Source organism: Hibiscus syriacus, unplaced genomic scaffold (genome assembly GCF_006381635.1).
Source record: "Hibiscus syriacus cultivar Baekdansim isolate YM2019G1 unplaced genomic scaffold, ASM638163v2 tig00111983_pilon, whole genome shotgun sequence".
NCBI lineage: Eukaryota > Viridiplantae > Streptophyta > Magnoliopsida > Malvales > Malvaceae > Hibiscus > Hibiscus syriacus.
Window position 1 is genome coordinate 499582 of NW_024063228.1, and position 21607 is coordinate 521188.

The 21607-nt window shown below is 35.3% G+C and overlaps 2 protein-coding genes, 1 long non-coding RNA gene and 1 pseudogene across 4 annotated transcripts; 3 read left to right on the forward strand and 1 right to left on the reverse strand.

The window, feature by feature from the left end:
• Window positions 1-204: 204 nt before the first annotated feature.
• LOC120173744 lies at window positions 205-16606 on the forward strand (annotated as a pseudogene).
• LOC120173781 lies at window positions 6570-7535 on the forward strand. The gene is made up of 3 exons (XR_005521094.1): window positions 6570-6739; window positions 6864-6963; window positions 7196-7535. It is a non-coding gene; the product is annotated as an uncharacterized LOC120173781 (long non-coding RNA).
• Window positions 12302-12945, reverse strand: LOC120173780. The gene has a single exon (XM_039180856.1). It carries the CDS (start codon window positions 12714-12716, stop codon window positions 12423-12425), a length of 294 nt encoding a protein of 97 aa, XP_039036787.1. The 5' UTR covers window positions 12717-12945; the 3' UTR covers window positions 12302-12422.
• A 608-nt stretch (window positions 16607-17214) lies between the features above and the next one.
• LOC120173778 (importin subunit alpha-like) lies at window positions 17215-21279 on the forward strand. 2 transcript variants are annotated; one of them, XM_039180852.1, is made up of 11 exons: window positions 17215-17578; window positions 17856-17952; window positions 18024-18115; window positions 18199-18330; window positions 18422-18610; window positions 18711-18874; window positions 18998-19076; window positions 19589-19717; window positions 19873-20000; window positions 20084-20472; window positions 20822-21279. In XM_039180852.1, exons 1-10 carry the CDS (start codon window positions 17363-17365, stop codon window positions 20454-20456), a joined length of 1599 nt encoding a protein of 532 aa, XP_039036783.1. In that variant the 5' UTR covers window positions 17215-17362; the 3' UTR covers window positions 20457-20472; window positions 20822-21279. The 2 variants fall into 2 exon arrangements, with proteins under 2 accessions (XP_039036783.1, XP_039036784.1); XM_039180853.1 differs by having other exon boundaries at window positions 20084-20458; window positions 20813-21279.
• Window positions 21280-21607: the final 328 nt, after the last annotated feature.

A 21607-nucleotide genomic window follows, 5' to 3' on the forward strand; every position in this document is an offset into this window, starting at 1 on the left:
TGGAGTACGTTCGGTGTTCTTGTAGCTTCTCAATCTTGACCTCTCTGAATATTTGATATATTTGATTGTTTAGTCTTCGATGAATACAACATCTCTGCTGCGGACAACCTTCTTATTGATTGGATCCTAAAGCCGATAACCAAATTTATCCTTAGGTGAACGAAGGTAGATGCATTGCTTCGTTTTTGCGTCAAGAAATAATACATCTACCTTTGTTCACCTTAGGATGAATTCGGTTATCGGCTTTGGGATCCAGTCAATGAGAAGGTTGTCCGCAACAGAGATGTTGTATTCTTCGAAGACCAAACAATCAAATATATCAAAAATTCAGAGAGACCATAATTGGGAAGCTACAAGAACACCGAACCTACTTCAGTTCGACGTAAGGATAATAATATAAAAGAAAAATTAAATGATACTGAAGATCATGAACCAATGTTAGATAAAATCAACCAATAAACTCATGATGAACCAGTACAAGAATAACCTCAATCCAGCTCTCCAACAGTACCAGAGCCGAGACGATCCTCGAGAGATAAAAGATCATCCACTCGGTATAATACGATGCTCACTGATGAGGGGGACTCAAAGCTATAAAGAAGCAATTAGTGATAGTCGTGGAGAAGAGTCATAGAAAAAGATATGCAATCCTTGCATGAGAATCATACTTGTGGAGCTACCAAAAGGGAGAAGAGCCTTAAGAATAAGTGGGTGTATCAGATCAATATTGAAGATAGCAGCTCAAAGCCTCGTTATAAAGCTCGGTTGGTAGTCAAATGATTCGGACAAGAAAAATGATTTAGAGGAAGAAATCTACATAGAGCAACCTGAGGGATTCAAAGTTCAAGACAAAGAAAATCTAGTGTGTCGTCTGACTAAGAGTCTATACGAGATTAAGAAAGCACCAAAGCAATGGTATAAAAAGTTCGACTCTTTCATGGCAGAACATGATTTCAAGAAGACGGAAAGCGATCATTGTGTCTTCACAAAAAGGTATGCAAGTGGCGACTTTTTCATTCTTATTCTCTATGTTGACCATATGTTAATTATTGGACAAGATCGCATGAAGATAGTTGCATTAAAGAAAGAACTAAGCAAGAGTTTCGTCATAAAATATTTGGGACCGACTAATCAAATTATTGGGATGTGAATAACTCGTGATAGATCAAAGAGACTGTTATGGCTATCCCAAGAGAGATACATTGAGAAGGTGTTGGTAAGATTCAACATGCACAAATCAAAGCCGGTTAACACACCACTTGTTGGACACTTCAAGCTGAGCTCGAAGCAGTGTCCCACAAGTGAGAACGAAATGGAGGAAATAAAGAAAATTACATACTCATCTGTAGTAGGCAGTCTCATGTATGCAATGATATGCAGAAGACTAGATATCACCTATGCTGTAACACCCCTAACTCATATTCGACCCGAATACAAGTCTGATATATCACATTGACTTTTCAAACTTTGATTCTTAAAGTAAAATCTTGGGAATTTAAAACTTTCATTAAAACAAAATACTTTAATTTACATAAAAGAGACCATTTAATACAAAATCGATCAGAACATTCGTAATTAACCACTTATTACATACCAACACTTTATACACAACAAAATACATACTTTGTCAATTACTTCTGATCTAATTTCTTAGTAATGTTGATGTCCGTGCCACTTCTATTCTGAATCTTCTTATTTCTTGGTACCTACGTGTAAATCACTTACACGCTAAGTCATAGACTTAGTGAGGCAATAAATGAATATGCAACAATATCTTCATGAATATGCATTCTTACCATTTCCTTCATGACATTTCAATATGCATGTATCTATTACACAATAACATATATAATCATATCATGCATGTACAAAACTTACCTTCTTGTACCACTTTCACTTTACTTTGTATTTCAATTGCCCATGAATATTATTGAGAATAGAGGTATGTGAGTACATTGAGGTTGTGCACTAATACTGTCACCACAGCTCGTATCAATTCCCTCATGGGGCACCGAACCTTAGTTCAGTATTCGTCCCGAAAGACTGTCATATATGTCCCGTAGGACCACTACATCCGAAGGACTACGTGACTGTTATGGCTATCCCAAGAGAGATACATTGAGAAGGTGTTGGTAAGATTCAAAATGCACAAATCAAAGTCGGTTAACACACTATTTGTTGGACACTTCAAGCTGAGTTCGAAGCAGTGTCCCACAAGTGAGAACGAAATGGAGGAAATAAAGAAAATTACATACTCATCTGTAGTAGACAGTCTCATGTATGCAATGATATGCAGAATACCAGATATCGCCTATGCTGTAATACCCCTAACTTATATTCGACTCGAATACAAGTCCGAGATGTCATATTGACTTTTCAAACTTTAATTCTTAAAGTAAAATCTCGGGAATTTAAAACTTTCATTAAAACAAAATACTTTAATTTACATAAAAGAGACCACTTAATACAAAATTGATCAGAGCATTCGTAATTAACCACTTATTACATACCAACACTTTATACACAACAAAATATCTACTTTGTCAATTACTTCTGATCTGATTTCTTATTAATGTTGATGTCCGTGCCACTTCTATTCTGAATCTTCTTATTTCTTGGTACCTACGTGTAAATCACTTACACGCTAAGTCATAGACTTAGTGAGGCAATAAATGAATATGCAACAATATCTTTATGAATATGCATTCTTACCATTTCCTTCATGACATTTCAATATGCATGTATCTATTACACAATAACATATATAATCATATCATGCATGTACAAAACTTACCTTCTTGTATCACCTTCACTTTACTTTGTATTTCAATTGCCCATGTATATTATTGAGAATAGAGGTATGTGAGTACATTGAGGTTGTGCACTAATACTGTCACCACAGCTCGTATCAATTCCCTCATGGAGCACCGAACCTTAGTTTAGTATTCGTCCCGAAGGACTGTCATATATGTCCCGTAGGACCACTACATCCCGAAGGACTACGTGACTGTTATGGTTATCCCAAGAGAGATACATTGAGAAGGTGTTGGTAAGATTTAACATGCACAAATCAAAGACGGTTAACACACCACTTGTTGGACACTTCAAGCTGAGTTCGAAGCAGTGTCCCACAAGTGAGAACGAAATGGAGGAAATAAAGAAAATTACATACTCATCTGTAGTAGACAGTCTCATGTATGCAATGATATATAGAAGACCAGATATCGCCTATGCTGTAACACCCTAACTCAAATTCGACCCGAATACAAGCCCAAGATGTCACATTGGCTTTTCAAACTTTGATTCTTAAAGTAAAATCCCGGGAATTTAAAACTTTCATTAAAACAAAATAATTTAATTTACATAAAAAAGACCACTTAATACAAAATCGATCAGAGCATTCGTACCATTTCTTTCATGACATTTCTATTCTGATCTGATTTCTTAGTAATGTTGTTGTCCGTGCCACTTCTATTCTGAATCTTCTTATTTTTTGGTACCTACGTGTAAATCACTTACACGTTAAGTCATAGACTTAGCGAGGCAATAAATGAATATGCAACAATATCTTCATGAATATGCATTCTTACCATTTCTTTCATGACATTTTAATATGCATGTATTTATTACACAATAACATATATAATCATATCATGCATGTACAAAACTTACTTTTTTGTACCACTTTCACTTTACTTTGTATTTCAATTGCCCATGTATATTATTGAGAATAGAGGTATTTGAGTACATTGAGGTTGTGCACTAATGTTGTCACCACAGCTCGTATCAATTCCCTCATGAGGTACCGAACCTTAGTTCAGTATTCGTCCCGAAGGACTGTCATATATGTCCCGTAGGACCACTACATCCCGAAGGACTACGTCCCGAAAGACTATTATACCATCAACTCTTGGCATGCCAATTACACCTATAGCTCTCATATCGTATACTATGAGCCTTATTCTTATATTTCATATGTTTATGTACTTATGTCATTTCTCTTGTGTGATCATGTAGTTCATGTCATTTCTCTTGTGATCATGTAGCTCATGTCATTTATCTTGTGATCATGTAGCTCATGTCATGTTCTCATATCACATATCATATCACATGTGTATTTGAATCTATTCATATATATACATCATTTATCCAATCACATGAACATATATATGCCTTATGCATGTATTACAATAATTATCATGTATGCATGTTCATAACCATTGTATTATGAAAATCAATATATGAATTAGACTTATCACAAGTCTTATTCCATTATACTATATATATATTATGCACTCACCTTAGCTTTGCTTTGATTCGATTCTAATCTTTTGATCGTTTCGGAATAAGCTTACTTTTAGTATCTACATAATCACACATGGATCTATATCAATATTATAGCTAATATACTCTAATGGTTCACTCTTTAGATTAAGATAAATGCCAATTTCCTCTTTTAATGAAGGTATGCATCGATGCACTACTTGTACATCAGTGCATAAAATGCATTCGATGTTTTATCATTAATGGGATACATCGATGCATGCCTTATGCATCGATGCACTAATTGCATTCGATGTTTTTATTTAAAAGAGTGCATCGATGCACTACTTGTGCATCGATACGCCTTCAAACAATTTCTGGGTTTTAACCTTGATGCATCGATGCACTATGAATATGCATCGATGCACTATGAATATGCATCGATGCACTCTGCCCAGAATCCTCTTTTTGAACCCGAAAATTCATTCATTCTAGATTAAATCCTTCATGTTTAATCCTTTTTTTCATTCTTAACTATAGTATACATCCTTGAACCAATTTATACTCATTTATTTCATCTTAAACCTTCAAATCCTATCCTTCATATGTAATTCAAGAATTACATCAATAATTCAACATGTTTGAATTCTACTTTTAAAACTTCGTATATCTTAACTAGATTGATGGTAAGTCAAATTTAACTTTCAATTCTAGTTATGAACTCTATTCCAAGATTTCATTTAAGAACTTCAAATCTTAAATCTCTCCTAACTCCATCATCCTTTGATGTTATGATAACTTAAGCTTTCCTTAAGCTTAGTTATCATCTAATAATCAAAAACCAATCTTAAATTTAACAAGAAACTCAATAATCAGAAATCTTACCTTTGTTTTGGTTCACACGCACAAGGAAGAAAGAAGAAGAATAGAACTCTGGAAGCCTTGGGTGTTTTCTCCCCTTCCACCCACGTGTATCCTTATATCTATACTTATCATTTCTTTAATTATTTTTCCTTGCAATTACTCTATTGTCCTTTCATTCCTTCTTCCTTTCAATTCCATCTTACACAATAATTTACAAGTAAATCTTTATACTATTCATTCATTTTATTTTAACCACCAAATTCTGAGACTTTACAATTTGGTCACTAACCCGGTATTGAGGATGTTACATATGCAGTTGGAGTCGTGAGTCGTTTCATGGCCAATCCAAGGAATGAACATTGGGTTGCAGCCAAATGGATTCTTCGATATCTACGAGGAACTTCCAAAAAATGTTTATGCTTTGGGAAAGGAAAACCTGTGTTGGAAGGATACACAAATGTAGACTTGGTCGGTGATATTAATTCAAGAAAAATAACATCGGGATCAATATCACCGGCATACCTAACTACTTTTGCAAGGGTTGTCTCGTGGCAATCAAAGTGTGTTGCATTGTCCACTACTGAGGCAGAGTACATCGCAGTTACTGAAGCTTGCAAGGAGATGTTGTGGATGAAGAATTTTTTACTGTAGCTGGGAGTAGATCAAGAAAGGTACGAATCAAAGTACAATTTATCTGGCTAAGAATTCAACATTTCATTCCCACATATAGACTCTGGATATCATTGGATCTGAGAAGTTCTCGAAGAAAAATAAATACATATTAACAAGGTTCACTCATATGAAAATTGGTCAAACATGATAACCAAGGTAATACCGACAAAGAAGTTCGAAGATTACTGTCAATGTTTCAGCTTGTTACTACCTCTAAATTAAGTCGAGAGAGTGAGATTTGTTGGATACCTCCTTAATTGGAGAGGTTCTAGAAAATTCTAGAGCTTTCTGAAGAAGTGTAGAGTTTTCTAGAACATTTTAGAGTACTCTAGAGAAGTGTAGAACTCTCTAGAAGCTTGCAGAAGAGTGTGAAATCCTTTGGAGATATGTGGAACCTTATGGAAGGGAGTGGAAGATAGTAGAGCTTCTTAAAGTGTGTGGAGCATTCTAGATAATTAACCTCCACCCTTGGATGCAAGTAATCTCTACCATTCATTGTGGAGGTGGAGTAGTATAAATAGGGGAGAGAGACTTCATTCATAACCATCCAAGAACACTAAGAGAGTCCACTTCTTAGAGTGAGAAACTAGAGGATTAGAGAGCATCTTTGAGAGAGAAGAGAGATAGCTTGGGAAGTTTTTATCCTCAAGCTTGAGTGAGCTACCAAATGTGGGTCAAATTTTGTGAACACATCCTTGTAATCATACTATTCTTTTATATAGTGGAAGAATCTCCAAATTGGAGAATTATACTCTTGTGCCCTCTTTATTATCTTTTAATCTCTAAGTGCATATCTTAACTTTACGAAGTGGAAAATACTGTTATTCACAAGTTTGGATGCATTAGTGAAGGAGTTTGTGTCTGGTAGTAACGATGAGAAGAAAACAATCTTCTCCAAGATTTAAGAGGAAGTAGAGAAGCTCACAGGTTCAACTGCGAGGTTTTCGATCGTTTAATTCCTCAATATTCAAATTTCGGCTGTAAAGGAGAACTTGTCAATTTGGAGATTCCTGCATCTGAGGAAAACTATTATATATGTAACTATTCATCTCTCTGGTTGTTAGGTATGGAAAGATATACTTGAAAGCTGGTAAAAGCTATTTAGAGAAATGTGTTGATTATCCCAAGAAGGAAATTTAGCGGCTGCATCGTATTCTTGAGAAGGTAAGATTTTTCTTTATCTTCAAATAGTACAACTTACTATTGTAATAGAAGTACATTGGATTGTGCCCCGAGTCATCTTTTCCGTATCTATGATGTTTGACAGTAAATCATAAACGAAATTATATTACTGACGGTAAAATTATTTTGTCGCTTTTTTATGCTCATGTAAACTCATGCTGGAACTATGATAAGAGCTTCTTAACCATGAGCTTTTTGCTTGTTCTTGATGCAGTCAAGAAGCCTAACAAAAGCTGATGAATTCATGTTGAAGAATAACATCCTATCAACATTTGCATCTTCCTAGATCATCGTATGTCCGTGTAGTGCTGTAGCGGCATGGTAAAGTTTCGTTGACATTTTTGAGGACTAGTTTTGCTCCTGGTGGTGGGATTATCATAGTGTTTAATGTTTAAGCTTTTGAGGATCTTTCAACAGTAAATTGTTGGACCATGACTTGAGTTGAGCACATATGCGTGTAGCGGCAACAGTAACTAGTAAAGAGCTTATGTTATTTTTCTCTTTTTATCTAGTTAGAACAATGATTTTATTCGACATTTCGTTGCATTGGTGCCCCAGTTTTCCAATTACATAGATTTTATGAACACTTAAACACACGCGCTCTTTCTTGAGCCTCCTGTGAACGTTAATTATAGCCTTATTTCCATGTTGCTTACATCTTATTTAACGTCCTATTTTTCGTTGAGAAAAAAAAAACCTCTTAAAATAGTAAAATTATATACATTTTATTTTTAAAAATTTTATAAGTATACATTAATATGATATAATTATATTTTAACATCTCGAAAAGCAAAATAAAATTTGAAAAATAGTAAATAACTAAATAATTGAATTTTAAATTTGTTTACAAATAAAAACTCCTCAATAAAATAGATATATTAAAAATACACCAAAGATTATATACTAGTTTATATATATATATATATATATATATATATATATATATATATATATATATATATATATATATATATATATATATTACGAATAATACGCATTCTATTAGAGTGATATAGAATTATACTCTATTACGAAAATGATATTGTTTTCCTGATTTAAATTCAACACGGTCTAATTATATGTATAATATATTAAATTTATTAAATTCAATAACACACAAGTATCTATGAAAATTAAGCATATTAAACACCTTGTTAATAGTGATATGATCCTATACGATAATAAAATACTTGGGTATCTGATATATAGTAACCTGCTTCGCCGGTGTATGGAAAGATGGTGGGTCACATGTTTCGTCTCTTGACCCGTGTTAATGTTGGAGTGTTAGAATCTTGATCAATTTTCTATCTGTTTATAATTTTAAGGTTGTCTTTGGCTTTCGGACAATGAGATATGCAAGAATAAGATTGGTTATTGCAAACCTTCTGCTTTTGGTACGTAAACCTACTAATAATATAATTAAAAATTCATTTTTATTTATTTTAGTCTAATAACATAAGATATTAAATGTTTTTTTAATAAAGTTTAAATTTTGATAACTTAAATATAAATGAAAGTCGTTTGATTATCAAATAGTAAAAAAATATACACACTCAAATCCTCAGGAAGTTAAAAAAGGAATCGGAGATTCGAGTAATTAATAACTGGCTCCTCTTCTAAGCATTTCACTGTATTCCAAATCAGAAGTTTGTCGTTGTAACTTCATTTCCTCAAAGAACTTTGCTATAAATTTCTCCGCCTTCGAATCGATCCCTTCTTCCTCTACCGGAAACGGACTTTTCTCATCACAACCTTCATATCCCCACTCTTCCTCTTCTCCTTCGTCTTCCACAATATTCGAACATGTCGAGCAACTCTTGGTGCTTCCACTATCACGCCTATAAATCCCATCATCATATTCATCCATGGCCAAATCATCTTATCGATCGAAGTCTACCGCCTCGGCACTAACGCAAGAGAGAAGAAACCGCATCGAAGCGGAGCGGTGCACGGTCTTGACGAAGATAATCGGCGTCTCGTTCAAAGAAAACTGGCGTTCCTTGTAATGGAGACGGTCGCCACAAGCATGAGACGCCATAGTTGAATGTCCGAGACCCTTTAGGAACTTGGGCACCAAGCGCAGCTCCATCATGAGCCGCCGCTTGAACACCCCACCTTTTCTTGCCCATAACAATGCTAGACGCAACAGTCCCCAAGCTCTCCGGCCAACACCGCCGTTCTTCTTCAGCTTCATAATTTGCAGCAAATAATAGGGTTTGTTTTGTTATTTTTTGTGAAATTGCTTGGCAGAAAGCTTGAAGTACTAAGTTTTCTTTTTTGCTGAATTGTGAGTGAAGATTGGCTATTTATATGTAATTATGTTGGTCCATTTAATTTAGGTACGCGGAGAGTAAGAAAAAAAATGGTTTTGGTAAAATTCTATAAAAAAGTCCTTGTATTATATACTTTTGACGGATTAGTCCCTCTCTCTTATAATTTGATATTTTTAATCCATCGAAATACGTTGAAGTGATAAATATACCTTAATCTTTTCATATAGTAGGACAAATATTATATTATATCTACAAGAAAACAAGAAGAAAAATGTAAGGCAAATGATTGAAGCGTAGGCCCCGGGACACGCGTTTTGTTGTGTTATTTATTTAAAGATTTTAATTAGGTTAATGATTTGAAGGAAAGAACGAACATCGTTGAGACTTGCGGAACGCTTGCCGTATTGTTTAATGGTACGTGCAAATAAAGAAATGGGAGAATCCCAAGCTCCAACAACTCATTATAAACACAGATTTTAACTTATTTCAAACGTCTGAATTCAATGTTCCGGGAAGCTGTGCTGCTAATCATATGATTAATTCTTTAATTAGGGATCAAACTGTAAGAAACTTCCTCTAATTTACTTTGAAAAGCCATGAAGATTTTCACACCAAATTATATATGGGAATAGTTCTACAGCGTCAACAATTGAGAAACTAAGTTCTGGAACGATGTATCCAAAATTGTTATATAATCCCTTTTAAAATTTTAGATTTACAAATTAATGTAATGGATTAATTACATTTTGAGTTTTTGACCTCCAAAATTTTGAATTTCAATCTTTGTCCCTGCAACCTGGTTACCTCTAGATAGGATAAAACATGTGGTCCCTGAATTTTGCAACTCTTGTATAATTTAATTCCTGGATATTTTTTCTTTGCCAACATTAGTTCTTAAACTCGACAATTTTTTTCTCAAATTGATATTCAATTTTTTTTATTCATGTTAGTCTCAAAAATTGATAATTTTTAATTTGGTCCTTGAACTTAGACTCCATTAAAACTAAAAAGCGTGAAGAAATCTAAATTTAGGAAGTAAATAAGGAAAAGTAGACAAAATTTAGAACTAATGCAGACCTTGATGATCAACAGATCAAGTGGAAAAGTTGACAAAAAAATTTAGGAACTAAGTTAAAAACATTGTTAAATTAAAGGACTAAATATTGTTTTACCCCTTTAAGATAAAAACCCTCACCCAACGACTGTTTTTAGATATTATAATTTCGGTCGTTGCTCCCAAGTTCCAACAGCTTGTTGGGAATATAATAGGGGTATAGGATAGCCACCTAAATGGAGTGGATTTGGTGCGGGGTCATTTCTGTGTTTTGGTTAAACTACAGAGTGCCCCACATGTTTCAGACTGTGGGGTTGGTTTCCTAGTTTACAGCTTGTCAATATGTCAACACAGATGAATGCCAGAAATGCATTGGTTTTTTTAATAAACTGAACGAAAAGCTTCACTTGGTAGGTAATCTGTTCAAGCAAGCCACCCAAGTCTATGTATGGACATAGGACACCAAACAACCCTACACCATTAGGGATGAATATTTGACTCAAACCCTACATATTTTGATCCAATTCAATATGATCAAGTCAATTTTTGTTGTTGTAGTTGTTGAAAATTTGAGTTTAAATCAGAATGATTTCAGATTTAGTGTAAAAAACTCGATCCACCTAAACAAGTATTGATTTTACTTAATAAATATATATATTTGATCCAATTCAATATATACATTTAGCCCTACGGATTTTGATCCAATTCAATCTAATCTCTTAACTTTTTTCAATTAAGTCTTTATTTTACTTAATAAATATATATATTTGAGTCAGATCGAATCATGTAAGAATTTTACCATAAAAAATACAGTTAGATATCAAGCGGGGTCGATTGGATGAGTTTAAATTTTGAGTGTGCCAAAAACCGAGTTAATCTGACTCATTAACATTCCTATATACCATGGCACTTTCTTCGCCCTTGGCCTAAGCTCCCTCCAAACTTTTGTCATTCCCTGCACAGGCCAGCGTCTAGCTGGTAAAAAATTGTAAAGCAGGTCGTGTTAAACTGACGAGCTTCAAATGTTGGCCTGAGATAATGAAACCTGCACTATGGATCTAATTTGATCCACTCCACCCACAAAGAATGATCAAAATTGCCCAAAAGTTGTGTTCCAACTAAGCAAGTCTATTAGCCCCAATCCTCCCTCCTGTTTGGGCCTGTCACGTGCACCATATGCACACTTTATCTTCCATGAAAACCTCATACAAATATGATTAATAACCCCGAGTGCTCATACAACTTGTCATTTCACCCCAACAATAAAATCTACCCTTCTCTTGACTAAAACCATCACAGATGTGTAAGCTTTAGGGATTAAATTGAATGACATTATGAGTTTCATCCTCAATCCAACAATCCTGAAAGTGCATTCATTGGAATAACAAACAAATTGTGAGACAATGGGTTATGGATCTCCTTGTCGGATCCCTTTCCTACCCTTAATATTAACCTTCCACACTACCATTTCACTTGAGGAAATCAAGCACCGGAGACTCTTCTCTGTTGGAAGCCCAATTATACTAAAGATGAGATTTGGACATTTGTAAGGATGAATTGCTCAAGCTACTCAGTCTATGATACAGTGCATTTTTCTTCCTCCTCTCATCGAAGCACTAATGCCCAAAATATCTGAAACTTAAATCAACCATACACTCAATAGCACTAACGCCAATGTTGTTCAAACAAATACATTGAAGCTTAAGTCAATCATCAATCTGTAGCATATATCATTAATATTAATGTTCTTAAGCAAATGCAACTTTCCTGTACCATTAATAGATATAATGAAGTTACAACAATATGATAATATTCCACATTGAAAAAGAAAAATTGTCATTCAACATTTAACAGCAACCCATAAATCAAACCCTATTCTCTAATGTTTTAGTAAGAGCAAAAGTAAAAGGAAAAACACTAGTTTTCAGAGAGAGAAATTCAATCTTATTCTAAAAAAACAAGGCTAAAATATTTATATAAATGTGCTATCTTCTTACTTACCAAGTTTTTGTTTTGTTTTGTTTTTAGCCCAAAAATGTCTAAACCGTCGATTTCATCGGGTCCCACTCTCCATCCGACGTGTACACAATCTGAGCCGTAGCTTCCGCCGCTTTTTAATATCCACGGACGATCTGCGAGCACTTGTTCTTGATCCAACGAAAACCTTTCCCCAAAGTAGCCTTCATTTTCCCTTCAACAGTGTAGACCTTGTACTTCGCTATCCTCTTCTTCCTCTTCATCTCGGGATCCGTAAAACCCCACGGCTTCGAGTTCGTCGACGCTTGACTCGTCCGAGCCGGAACGGGCGGTATCTGATTGGATGCAACGACACTCGTGTTCTTTCCGCTAACTATCTCCATCCGCCGATCCGCTCCGTACGGCCTTGAACCCGACCCGTAGCTCTCCATCGAGACAGCAAGACGAAAATGGGAAATGTGTGGGGTTAGGGTTTGGGGAACTCGAGCTTACTCTGTGAAATGATAATGAGAACAGTTTTTAAAGCATTTTTCTCTGCTTTTTTCTGGCTTAATTATGACGTGGTTTTAGTACGGGATGATTCTCTTTCCTGAAATTCGTCAAAAAGGAAAAACCAAAACAAATTATGGTTAAATCTGAAAATTAAAGATGCAGCCTCGAGTTTGGTGCTTCAGAACCTTGGGGCTGTCTCCTCTCTGATTATCGGAAAATGTTCTGCTCCGCTAACTTTCTGTATTAATTAATTAATTAATCAATTACATTGAATTAATTACGCGTGTTTAGGCCAAAAGTGTGATGATCATATTTAGGGCTGCTTAATGAGTTGATGAGCATCTCGTGTAGTTAATGAGTTGATGATCATATCAGATTGCCCTGATGTAAGGCAATCGCCTTTAAACGTGAGACACGGGACATGGGACACGACTCACGTTTATATACTATAATGAAATTTAACATAAAACATTAAAAAAATTATACCTTTCAATGAAATTACTAGTTACTTTCAGGAAAGACGGACGTATAATTTTATGTTATGATAAAAGAACTTATAAAATTTTAGAGGAGTCAAAACATATTCTCAATAAAAAGATATAAATATATAAAAAAACATATAATTATTTAGAAATTTTAAGAGGACTATCGCCCCTCTAAGTTCGTCCCTGATTTTCATAGCTTTGAGAATGACACATATAATTACGAACATTTGCTACGCTATTTGTTAACTGTCAAAGATGTAAATTTAGGTTTAAAACTAGTATAAAGTCATGAATACACGTGTTTTGAAGTGTTTAAAGGCTTAATGTCCAGGTTCCGGGTCTGTTGAAGGTATTTTCGAACTCAATCTTTGCGGTTTTGAATATCAACTTTAAAATCAAACTTCTTATTTTGAAGCTGAAATTTAAAAATATAAAACTAAGCTAAGAGTTTTGAAACCATCCTATTAATTTTGAAATTGATCCTCTGATTTTAAAATTGAGATCTTGATCTTGATTTTTCAAACAATTTCAATAACATATGGTTCAAATAGTTTATTTAGACCTAAAATAAATTATCCAACCTTTCAAAAATAAACTTTTATGTCTAGTTTGAAGTCATAAGTACTAAATTGACTATAATTCTTCTAAGTTTAATTTTGTATGTCTTGAAAATATAGGCATCGATAAAGGATCAAAGTACCCATAGTATTAAATATTTAGATGAGAGGGTTTAAATTGTTTGGAAGCATGTGATGATCTTTTATAAATTATTATCTGTATAAATATTTTTAAAATGACATTCTAATTTTAGACTGAAGTTATAAGTGCTAAATAACCAAAGTATTCATACGTGTGGAAATAACCAAATTACATTTAATACTTAATAAATGGGGTGAAGTCCTAAACTTTGGGGGAATTAAAATAACCACAAAGTCGATAAATTTTATTAAAGAATAGCTTTATTTTTTCTGAGTAATCGAAAAGATTGTGTTGAATCGATGACTAGAATAAACGCTTAATTTAATAAGCGACATAAATGGTAAAATAGAGTATTATTATTTTAGAAGTTTCGGATTTGAGTAGTTACGTAGCTTGAGGCAGCAAATGGGGTGAAGTCCTAAACTTTGGGGGAATTAAAATAACCACAAAGTCGATAAATTTTATTAAAGAATAGCTTTATTTTTTCTGAGTAATCGAAAAGATTGTGTTGAATCGATGACTAGTAAGAATAAACGCTTAATTTAATAAGCGACATAAATGGTAAAATAGAGTATTATTATTTTTAGAAGTTTCGGATTTGAGTAGTTACGTAGCTTGAGGCAGCTTGGGCTCTCACGAATATTGCTTCAGGGACATCAGAAAATACCAGAGTTGTAATTGATCATGGAGCTGTTCCTATATTTGTTAAACTCGTAGGATCTCCAGCCGATGATGTACGAGAACAGGTAAGAACTGCAGTTTGCAAGTGATCTTCTATTCGTTAACACGGTTTATTTGCACTTCTCTTATGCTTTTCCATTCTTTTGGAATTACAGGCTGTTTGGGCATTAGGAAATGTTGCTGGAGATTCTCCTAAATGCCGTGACCTGGTCCTTGGTGCCTTTGTTGGCACAATTTAATGAGCATGCAAAGCTCTCTATGCTGCGAAATGCTACCTGGAGTTTGTCAAACTTGTGCAGGGGAAAGCCACAACCTTCGTTTGAGCAGGTTAGACTTTCTTTTAATATGAATTGTTGGAGTTGTTATGTTTCTTTTGTTGGTGATGATTTTTTGCTAATAAATTGGGCTTTTGAAATTTAATAAGCAGACAAAACCTGCTTTGCCTGCTCTTGTGCTTCTTATCCATTCAAATGATGAGGAAGTTTTCGAAATTGATGTATTTGTTTTTCTTATGTTTATTTCTCTCTCATTCCCCTCGTGTTGTTAGTCATCCATCCCCAACAGTCCTCATTCCTGCTCTTCGCACAGTTGGAAATATTGTTTCAGGGGATGATACGCAGACTCAGGTATGGAATTCTTGACATTTATTACTTTCACAATTGTTATTCCAATAGTGTTCCCTCGAGATATGATTTTCAATGACTTTCTGAAGAGTTTAAAGCTTGACATTTTTAATAAAGATGTACTACTGTGAATTGTTTTGAAAACTTGAAACCTTTTACGTGGTTTTCACACTTGACATGCATATAGACAATTTTCTACGAATAACATTGTACTTCAAATATTTCCTTCTATAAGAATCTAGGAATGAGAAGATTTGTCATGTAAAGATTGTAGACCGTGCAAAAATTGTGCATCTTATCATGTCATTCATGCATAATTTGTTTGAGGTGAAATTTTTATTCTTGGTTAGTTTATATAAGTTGAAAATGTCATCTGCTTTTCTTTCAAATAGATTTTTTTTTTCTTTTTCATGTCACTGCTTTAGGTTGCCTCTTTCTCTAGTCCTCCGACTCTTTTTCTTGTTACCCCATTCAGTGCATTATTGGTCAGCAAGCCCTTCCATTCCTCTTGAACCTGCTAACAAATAACTACAAGAGGAGTATCAAGAAGGAAGCTTGCTGGACCATCTCAAACATCACTGCGGGAAATGTAGATCAGATACAGGTAAGCCAATTATATAGTATGACAAACCTATACTTTGATGGTCCACGGCATATGTTAGAAACTGGAAAGTTTAGTTTTCAATTGTGGCATTTTGTCCTACATGATTGTATATCCATTGGATCTTGAAATTTGAGAATCTTTTGCAGGCTGTAATTGAGTCTGGGATTTTTGCCCCTCTGGTCCATCTACTTCAAAATGCCGAGTTTGATATAAAGAAAGAAGCTGCTTGGGCAATTTCAAATGCTACATCTGGCGGTACCCATGAACAAATAAAGTATCTTCCCTTTGCCATTATCATTCTCTGGGTTCTTGTTAGAACAATTTGCCATAAATTATTAACTGTCTTGTTCACTAGGTTTTTGGTGAGCCAAGGATGCATTAAACCATTGTGTGATCTTCTGAACTGTCCCGACCCAAGAATTGTCACCGTTTGTTTAGAGGGTCTTGAGAACATTTTGAAGGTTGGTGAAGCAGAAAATAATCTGGGTCACACCGGAGACAACAATCTCTATGCTCAGTTCATTGATGATGCTGAGGGGTTGGAGAAGATTGAAAACATCCAAAGTCATGACAACTATGAAATATATGAGAAGGCAGTGAAGATTCTTGAAACATATTGGGTGGAAGAAGATGATGAGCCTTTACCCCCAGGCGACGCTTCACAATCTGGATTCCAGTTCGGAGGCAATCAACTTCCTGTTCCCTCTGGTGGATTCAATTTCTGTTTTCATTGTTAAATTTTATTATGTTGTGATTTGTCAGATCGAGTTAAATGTCATCTTGAAGTATGTAATTCTCGAATTAAGATGTAAACAACTAAAACATGATCCATACCCATCTATAATTCCGTGCTATTAGTAATTTATGATTTTTAAGTGAATTTCTAAATTAAAGAAATATTTCTTCAACCTACTTTATTATATTTAACTATAATTAAATATTCATTTTAGTTTAAATTGATTCATACAACTTGAATATATTTTTCATTTAATTTGATAAAATTTTAAATAAACTTTAATTAATACAATCGTACTTACCAACTCAACTTGCTCATAAATTTAACTCAATTTCACTGGACTCTATCAAATAATAAGCCTTATAATATTCTCTTAGATAATCATAATATTAATCTAATCCCAGTGAACTGGATTCCATAACGGCATATGAACGTTAGGGTTCCCCAAAATTCAAATTCAAATCAGTGGCACCATCGTTATTACCACTACGTTTAAGTCCGATTTCCGTAAAAAATAACAAAATAATTTCGACATAGAAAGTAATCCCAATAAAAGAAGAGGGAAAACCTCACTATAAAACAAAACAACAGTATCTCGCCTGACCGAAGTCCCGACGTATCCCGATCCAATAATCGAACCACTCTCTTTCCCCGTCATTTTCTCAGAACAATCTATCGCAGAGAATCGTAGCCTCCCCGTATTTCACCTGCAAATTAATCGGCGATTCAATCAGATTAACTGAAAAAGAACACGAAGATGTCTTTAAGACCGAGCGCGAGGACTGAGGTTCGACGGAACAGGTACAAGGTGGCGGTTGATGCGGAGGAAGGTCGGCGGAGGAGAGAAGACAACATGGTGGAGATCCGGAAGAACAAGAGAGAAGAGAATCTTCTAAAGAAGCGCCGCGAAGGACTTCTCGCTCAACAAACACAACCGCAGCTGCTCTCTTCTGGCGCCAGTTCTGAGAAAAAGGTATATTCTACTGATTAATCAATTTGATCCCTTGGATCGTGAATGATAGGCTGTGCATGATTTCCCGAGCTGATTGATGTTGCTTTATTTGGATTCGGTAGTGCTTTTTGCAGTGTTACAAATGTTATTAGGTAGCCGAAATTGTATTAATCAAACGGAGTGAAGTGTTTGTTTAATTTATTGATTGTACTTGACCTCAAGAAGTAAATATACGGTATTTTTACTTTTTTAATATTGAAATAAAATTGATTTTAATATTTTACATATCTAATTGCAGTTAGAAAGTCTTCCGGCTATGATTGCTGGTGTTTGGTCGGATGACAGGAATGCGCAGCTTGAGGCAACCACTCAATTCCGGAAGCTGCTATCAATAGGTTAATTTTTGTTTTGGTTGTTGTTATCATTTTTGTTGGAAATTTGAGGAATGCTCTTATTTTATCTGCAGAACGTTGTCCTCCAATCAACGAAGTTGTACAATCAGGTGTTGTTCCTCGCTTTGTTGAGTTCCTTGCTAGGGAGGACTTCTCTCAGCTTCAGGTCTGATATTTCGTTTCTGAAGTAACTAGGATTTTGCTCAACCTCTTTGTTATAACTTTTTTCTTGTTTCATTTTTTTTGTAGTTTGAGGCAGCTTGGGCTCTTACAAATATTGCTTCAGGGACATCAGAAAATACCAGAGTTGTAATTGATCATGGAGCTGTTCCTATATTTGTTAAACTCCTAGGCTCTCCAGCCGATGATGTACGAGAACAGGTAAGAACTGCAGTTTGCAAGTGATCTTCTATTTGTTAACACGGTTTATTTGCACTTATCTTATGCTTTTCCATTCTTTTTGGAATTACAGGCTGTTTGGGCATTAGGAAATGTTGCTGGAGATTCTCCTAAATGCCGTGACTTGGTCCTTGGGCATGGGGCCTTGGTGCCTTTGTTGGCACAATTTAATGAGCATGCAAAGCTCTCTATGCTGCGAAATGCTACCTGGAGTTTGTCAAACTTGTGCAGGGGCAAGCCACCACAACCTTCGTTTGAGCAGGTTGGACTTTCTTTTAATATGAATTGTTGGAGTTGTTATGTTTCTTTTATTGGTGATGAATTTTTTCTAATAAATTGGGTTTTTGAAATTTAATAAGCAGACAAAACCTGCTTTGCCCACTCTTGAGCGTCTTATCCATTCAAATGATGAGGAAGTCCTTACAGACGCATGCTGGGCCCTGTCATATCTCTCAGATGGTACTAATGACAAAATCCAAGCTGTTATTGAGGCTGGTGTCTGCCCTCGACTTGTTGAGCTCTTGCTGTAAGTGAAGACCTTCATTCCCTTTTTTAAATTGATGTATTTGTTTTTGTTATGTTTATTTCTTCTATTAATTGCATTTAAATTCTGGATGTATTGGATATTTTCTCATTCACTTGTTGTTAGTCATCCGTCCCCGACAGTCCTAATCCCTGCTCTTCGCACAGTTGGAAATATTGTTACAGGGGATGATACACAGACTCAGGTATTGGATATTTCATTGCATATGTATTACTTAACAGTTATCTGAATTGCACTCCCTTGAGATATGGTTAATAGTTATCCTTGTTCTTGTACACATCTTATTACTTTGAATTATCCTATTGCTTCTTTGTGCCTAAACCTTGTGGGTGCAGTTCTGATATTTTTATTAGGATTATTTTGACAGTCTCTACTCTGTTGTGCTAGATGCTTATATCTAACTTTTTTTTTTATAAATACTGCAAACATTATAATGTGGCTGTATTCATTGCAACTCTGATCTGGGTGCTGTGTCTTCACACGTGTTCATCCTATTTGATAATTTGGCCTTTTTACTGAAGATTACTTTTGAGTATTGGTCTGAGAGCTTGAAACCTCTTCATGGTTTTCAATTGACATTTGGCATGCTTTCCATCTGCTTTTCTTTCGAATACAATGTTTTTTCTTCATCATGTCACTGCTTTAGGTTGGTTCTTTCTTCAGTACTCTTATTCTTTATGTTGTTACCCTATTCAGTGCATTATTGGCCACCAAGCCCTTCCATGCCTGTTGAACCTGCTGACACATAACTACAAAAAGAGTATCAAGAAGGAAGCATGCTGGACCATCTCAAACATCACTGCTGGAAATGTAGATCAGATACAGGTAAGCAATTATATACTATGACAAGCCTATTGACTGTGATGGTCTACTGCATAAGTTCGAAAAGTAAGGTTTTTTTTATGTGTGTGTGTAGCTCCCCCCCCCCCCCCATTTGAATGGATATCTATTGGATCATGAATTTTGAAAACCTTTTGCAGGCTGTGATTGAGGCTGGGATTATTAGCCCTCTAGTCCATCTACTTCAAAATGCTGAGTTTGAGATCAAGAAAGAAGCTGCCTGGGCAATTTCAAATGCTACATCTGGTGGAACCCATGAACAAATAAAGTACACTCCCTTTGCCATTATCATTCTCTGGGTTCTTCTTGGAACCATTTCCTATAAATTATTAACTCTGTCTTGTTCTTCAGGTTTTTGGTGAGCCAAGGTTGCATTAAGCCACTGTGTGATCTTCTGAACTGCCCTGACCCAAGAATTGTCACTGTTTGTTTAGAAGGACTTGAGAATTTTTTGAAGGTTGGTGAAGCGGAGAAAAATCTGGGGCACACTGGAGATGCCAATCTCTATGCTCAGTTAATTGATGATGCCGAGGGATTGGAAAAGATTGAAAACCTCCAAAGTCACGACAACAATGAAATATATGAAAAGGCAGTGAAGATTCTTGAAACTTATTGGGTGGAAGAAGACGATGAGCCTTTACCCCCTGGTGATGCATCACAATCTGGGTTCCAGTTTGGAGGCAATCAATTTCCTGTTCCCTCTGGTGGATTCAATTTCAATTGAAGGTATGAATTTATACGTCTGATTTCACTGTTATATTGCAGTATTGGTTGCTCTAGTCCGGCAATTGCGTTTAGGCCTGAATTGCTCTCTTGGTATCTCTTCTCTATCGTTTACTTTACATGGGGACTATTTTAGAGAGTGAATTAAAAAAAACTTTGGACTGATCGGAGTCCCCACTGTTCTTATTGTGGAAGGTTTGTTAAAGTGAGCTTTCATCATATCAAGCTTAGATTGTGTTATATTGTGCTTTGCATCTGGAATTGATCACATGTGGCATGGCCCTTATTTGTAAAGCAATTTGGTTTTTGCTACTTCCGGGCCTAATTGCCTGTCCTGACTTATTTTTGAATTTGCAGGACGCGTGGTTGGAGTAGAATGAAGCTCAATGGTCATTATTTTCTTCTGGTTTATTGGATTTCATATATAGTCGAAACATTGCTAAATTATGTTCCAATAAAGACAAGGTCTATGACAAACCATGGTAGCAACGTCTGAAGAGTCCAATAGCCATACATATATTCTTTTTTCAGCATCCTTATTCCAGGATGCAAAGGTTGAGGCATGCAACTCCATGTTCCGTCTTCTGTTTTTGGCTCTTTGTATATCAGTCCCACCATATGCTCCTGCACATGTGAAAGATCCCTTTTTTGTGATAGTTGTGGAGTATTTTGACTGGTCTTCCCGATCAGTTTCAATGAGGAAAAATTATCTATCCCGATAATGTATGATTGTCAAAAATTGTCGAAAACCTGAAGGTTGTTTTGGAGTTGCAAGTTACAGAGTTAAACTTACGGTTTTTCTATATAGAATTCAATTTATTACCATATTTTTTGTTTTTTTTAATGCATTGCACTTGATCTGCATCTCCCATTGTATCCCGACAATGACTTTCTTAGATTCCCTAGTACAAAGAGACCTTCCATTTGTTGTACTTTCTTTGCATTACCAGTAGCACCTTTCCCTGCATATTAGAACAATTTTGCGGAAAGTGCGGTGGTGGGCAGATGCTTTCCATGTAAAAGCTATTTTGCAATTGCAAAACATGCCTTGCATGTGGCAAAGTTAACTTTATATTTCGTACATTTGAAATGAATGGTGCGAGCCAATGCTTGGGGATGAATGAACTGAGTTTAGACGAATGGGTATTTGTT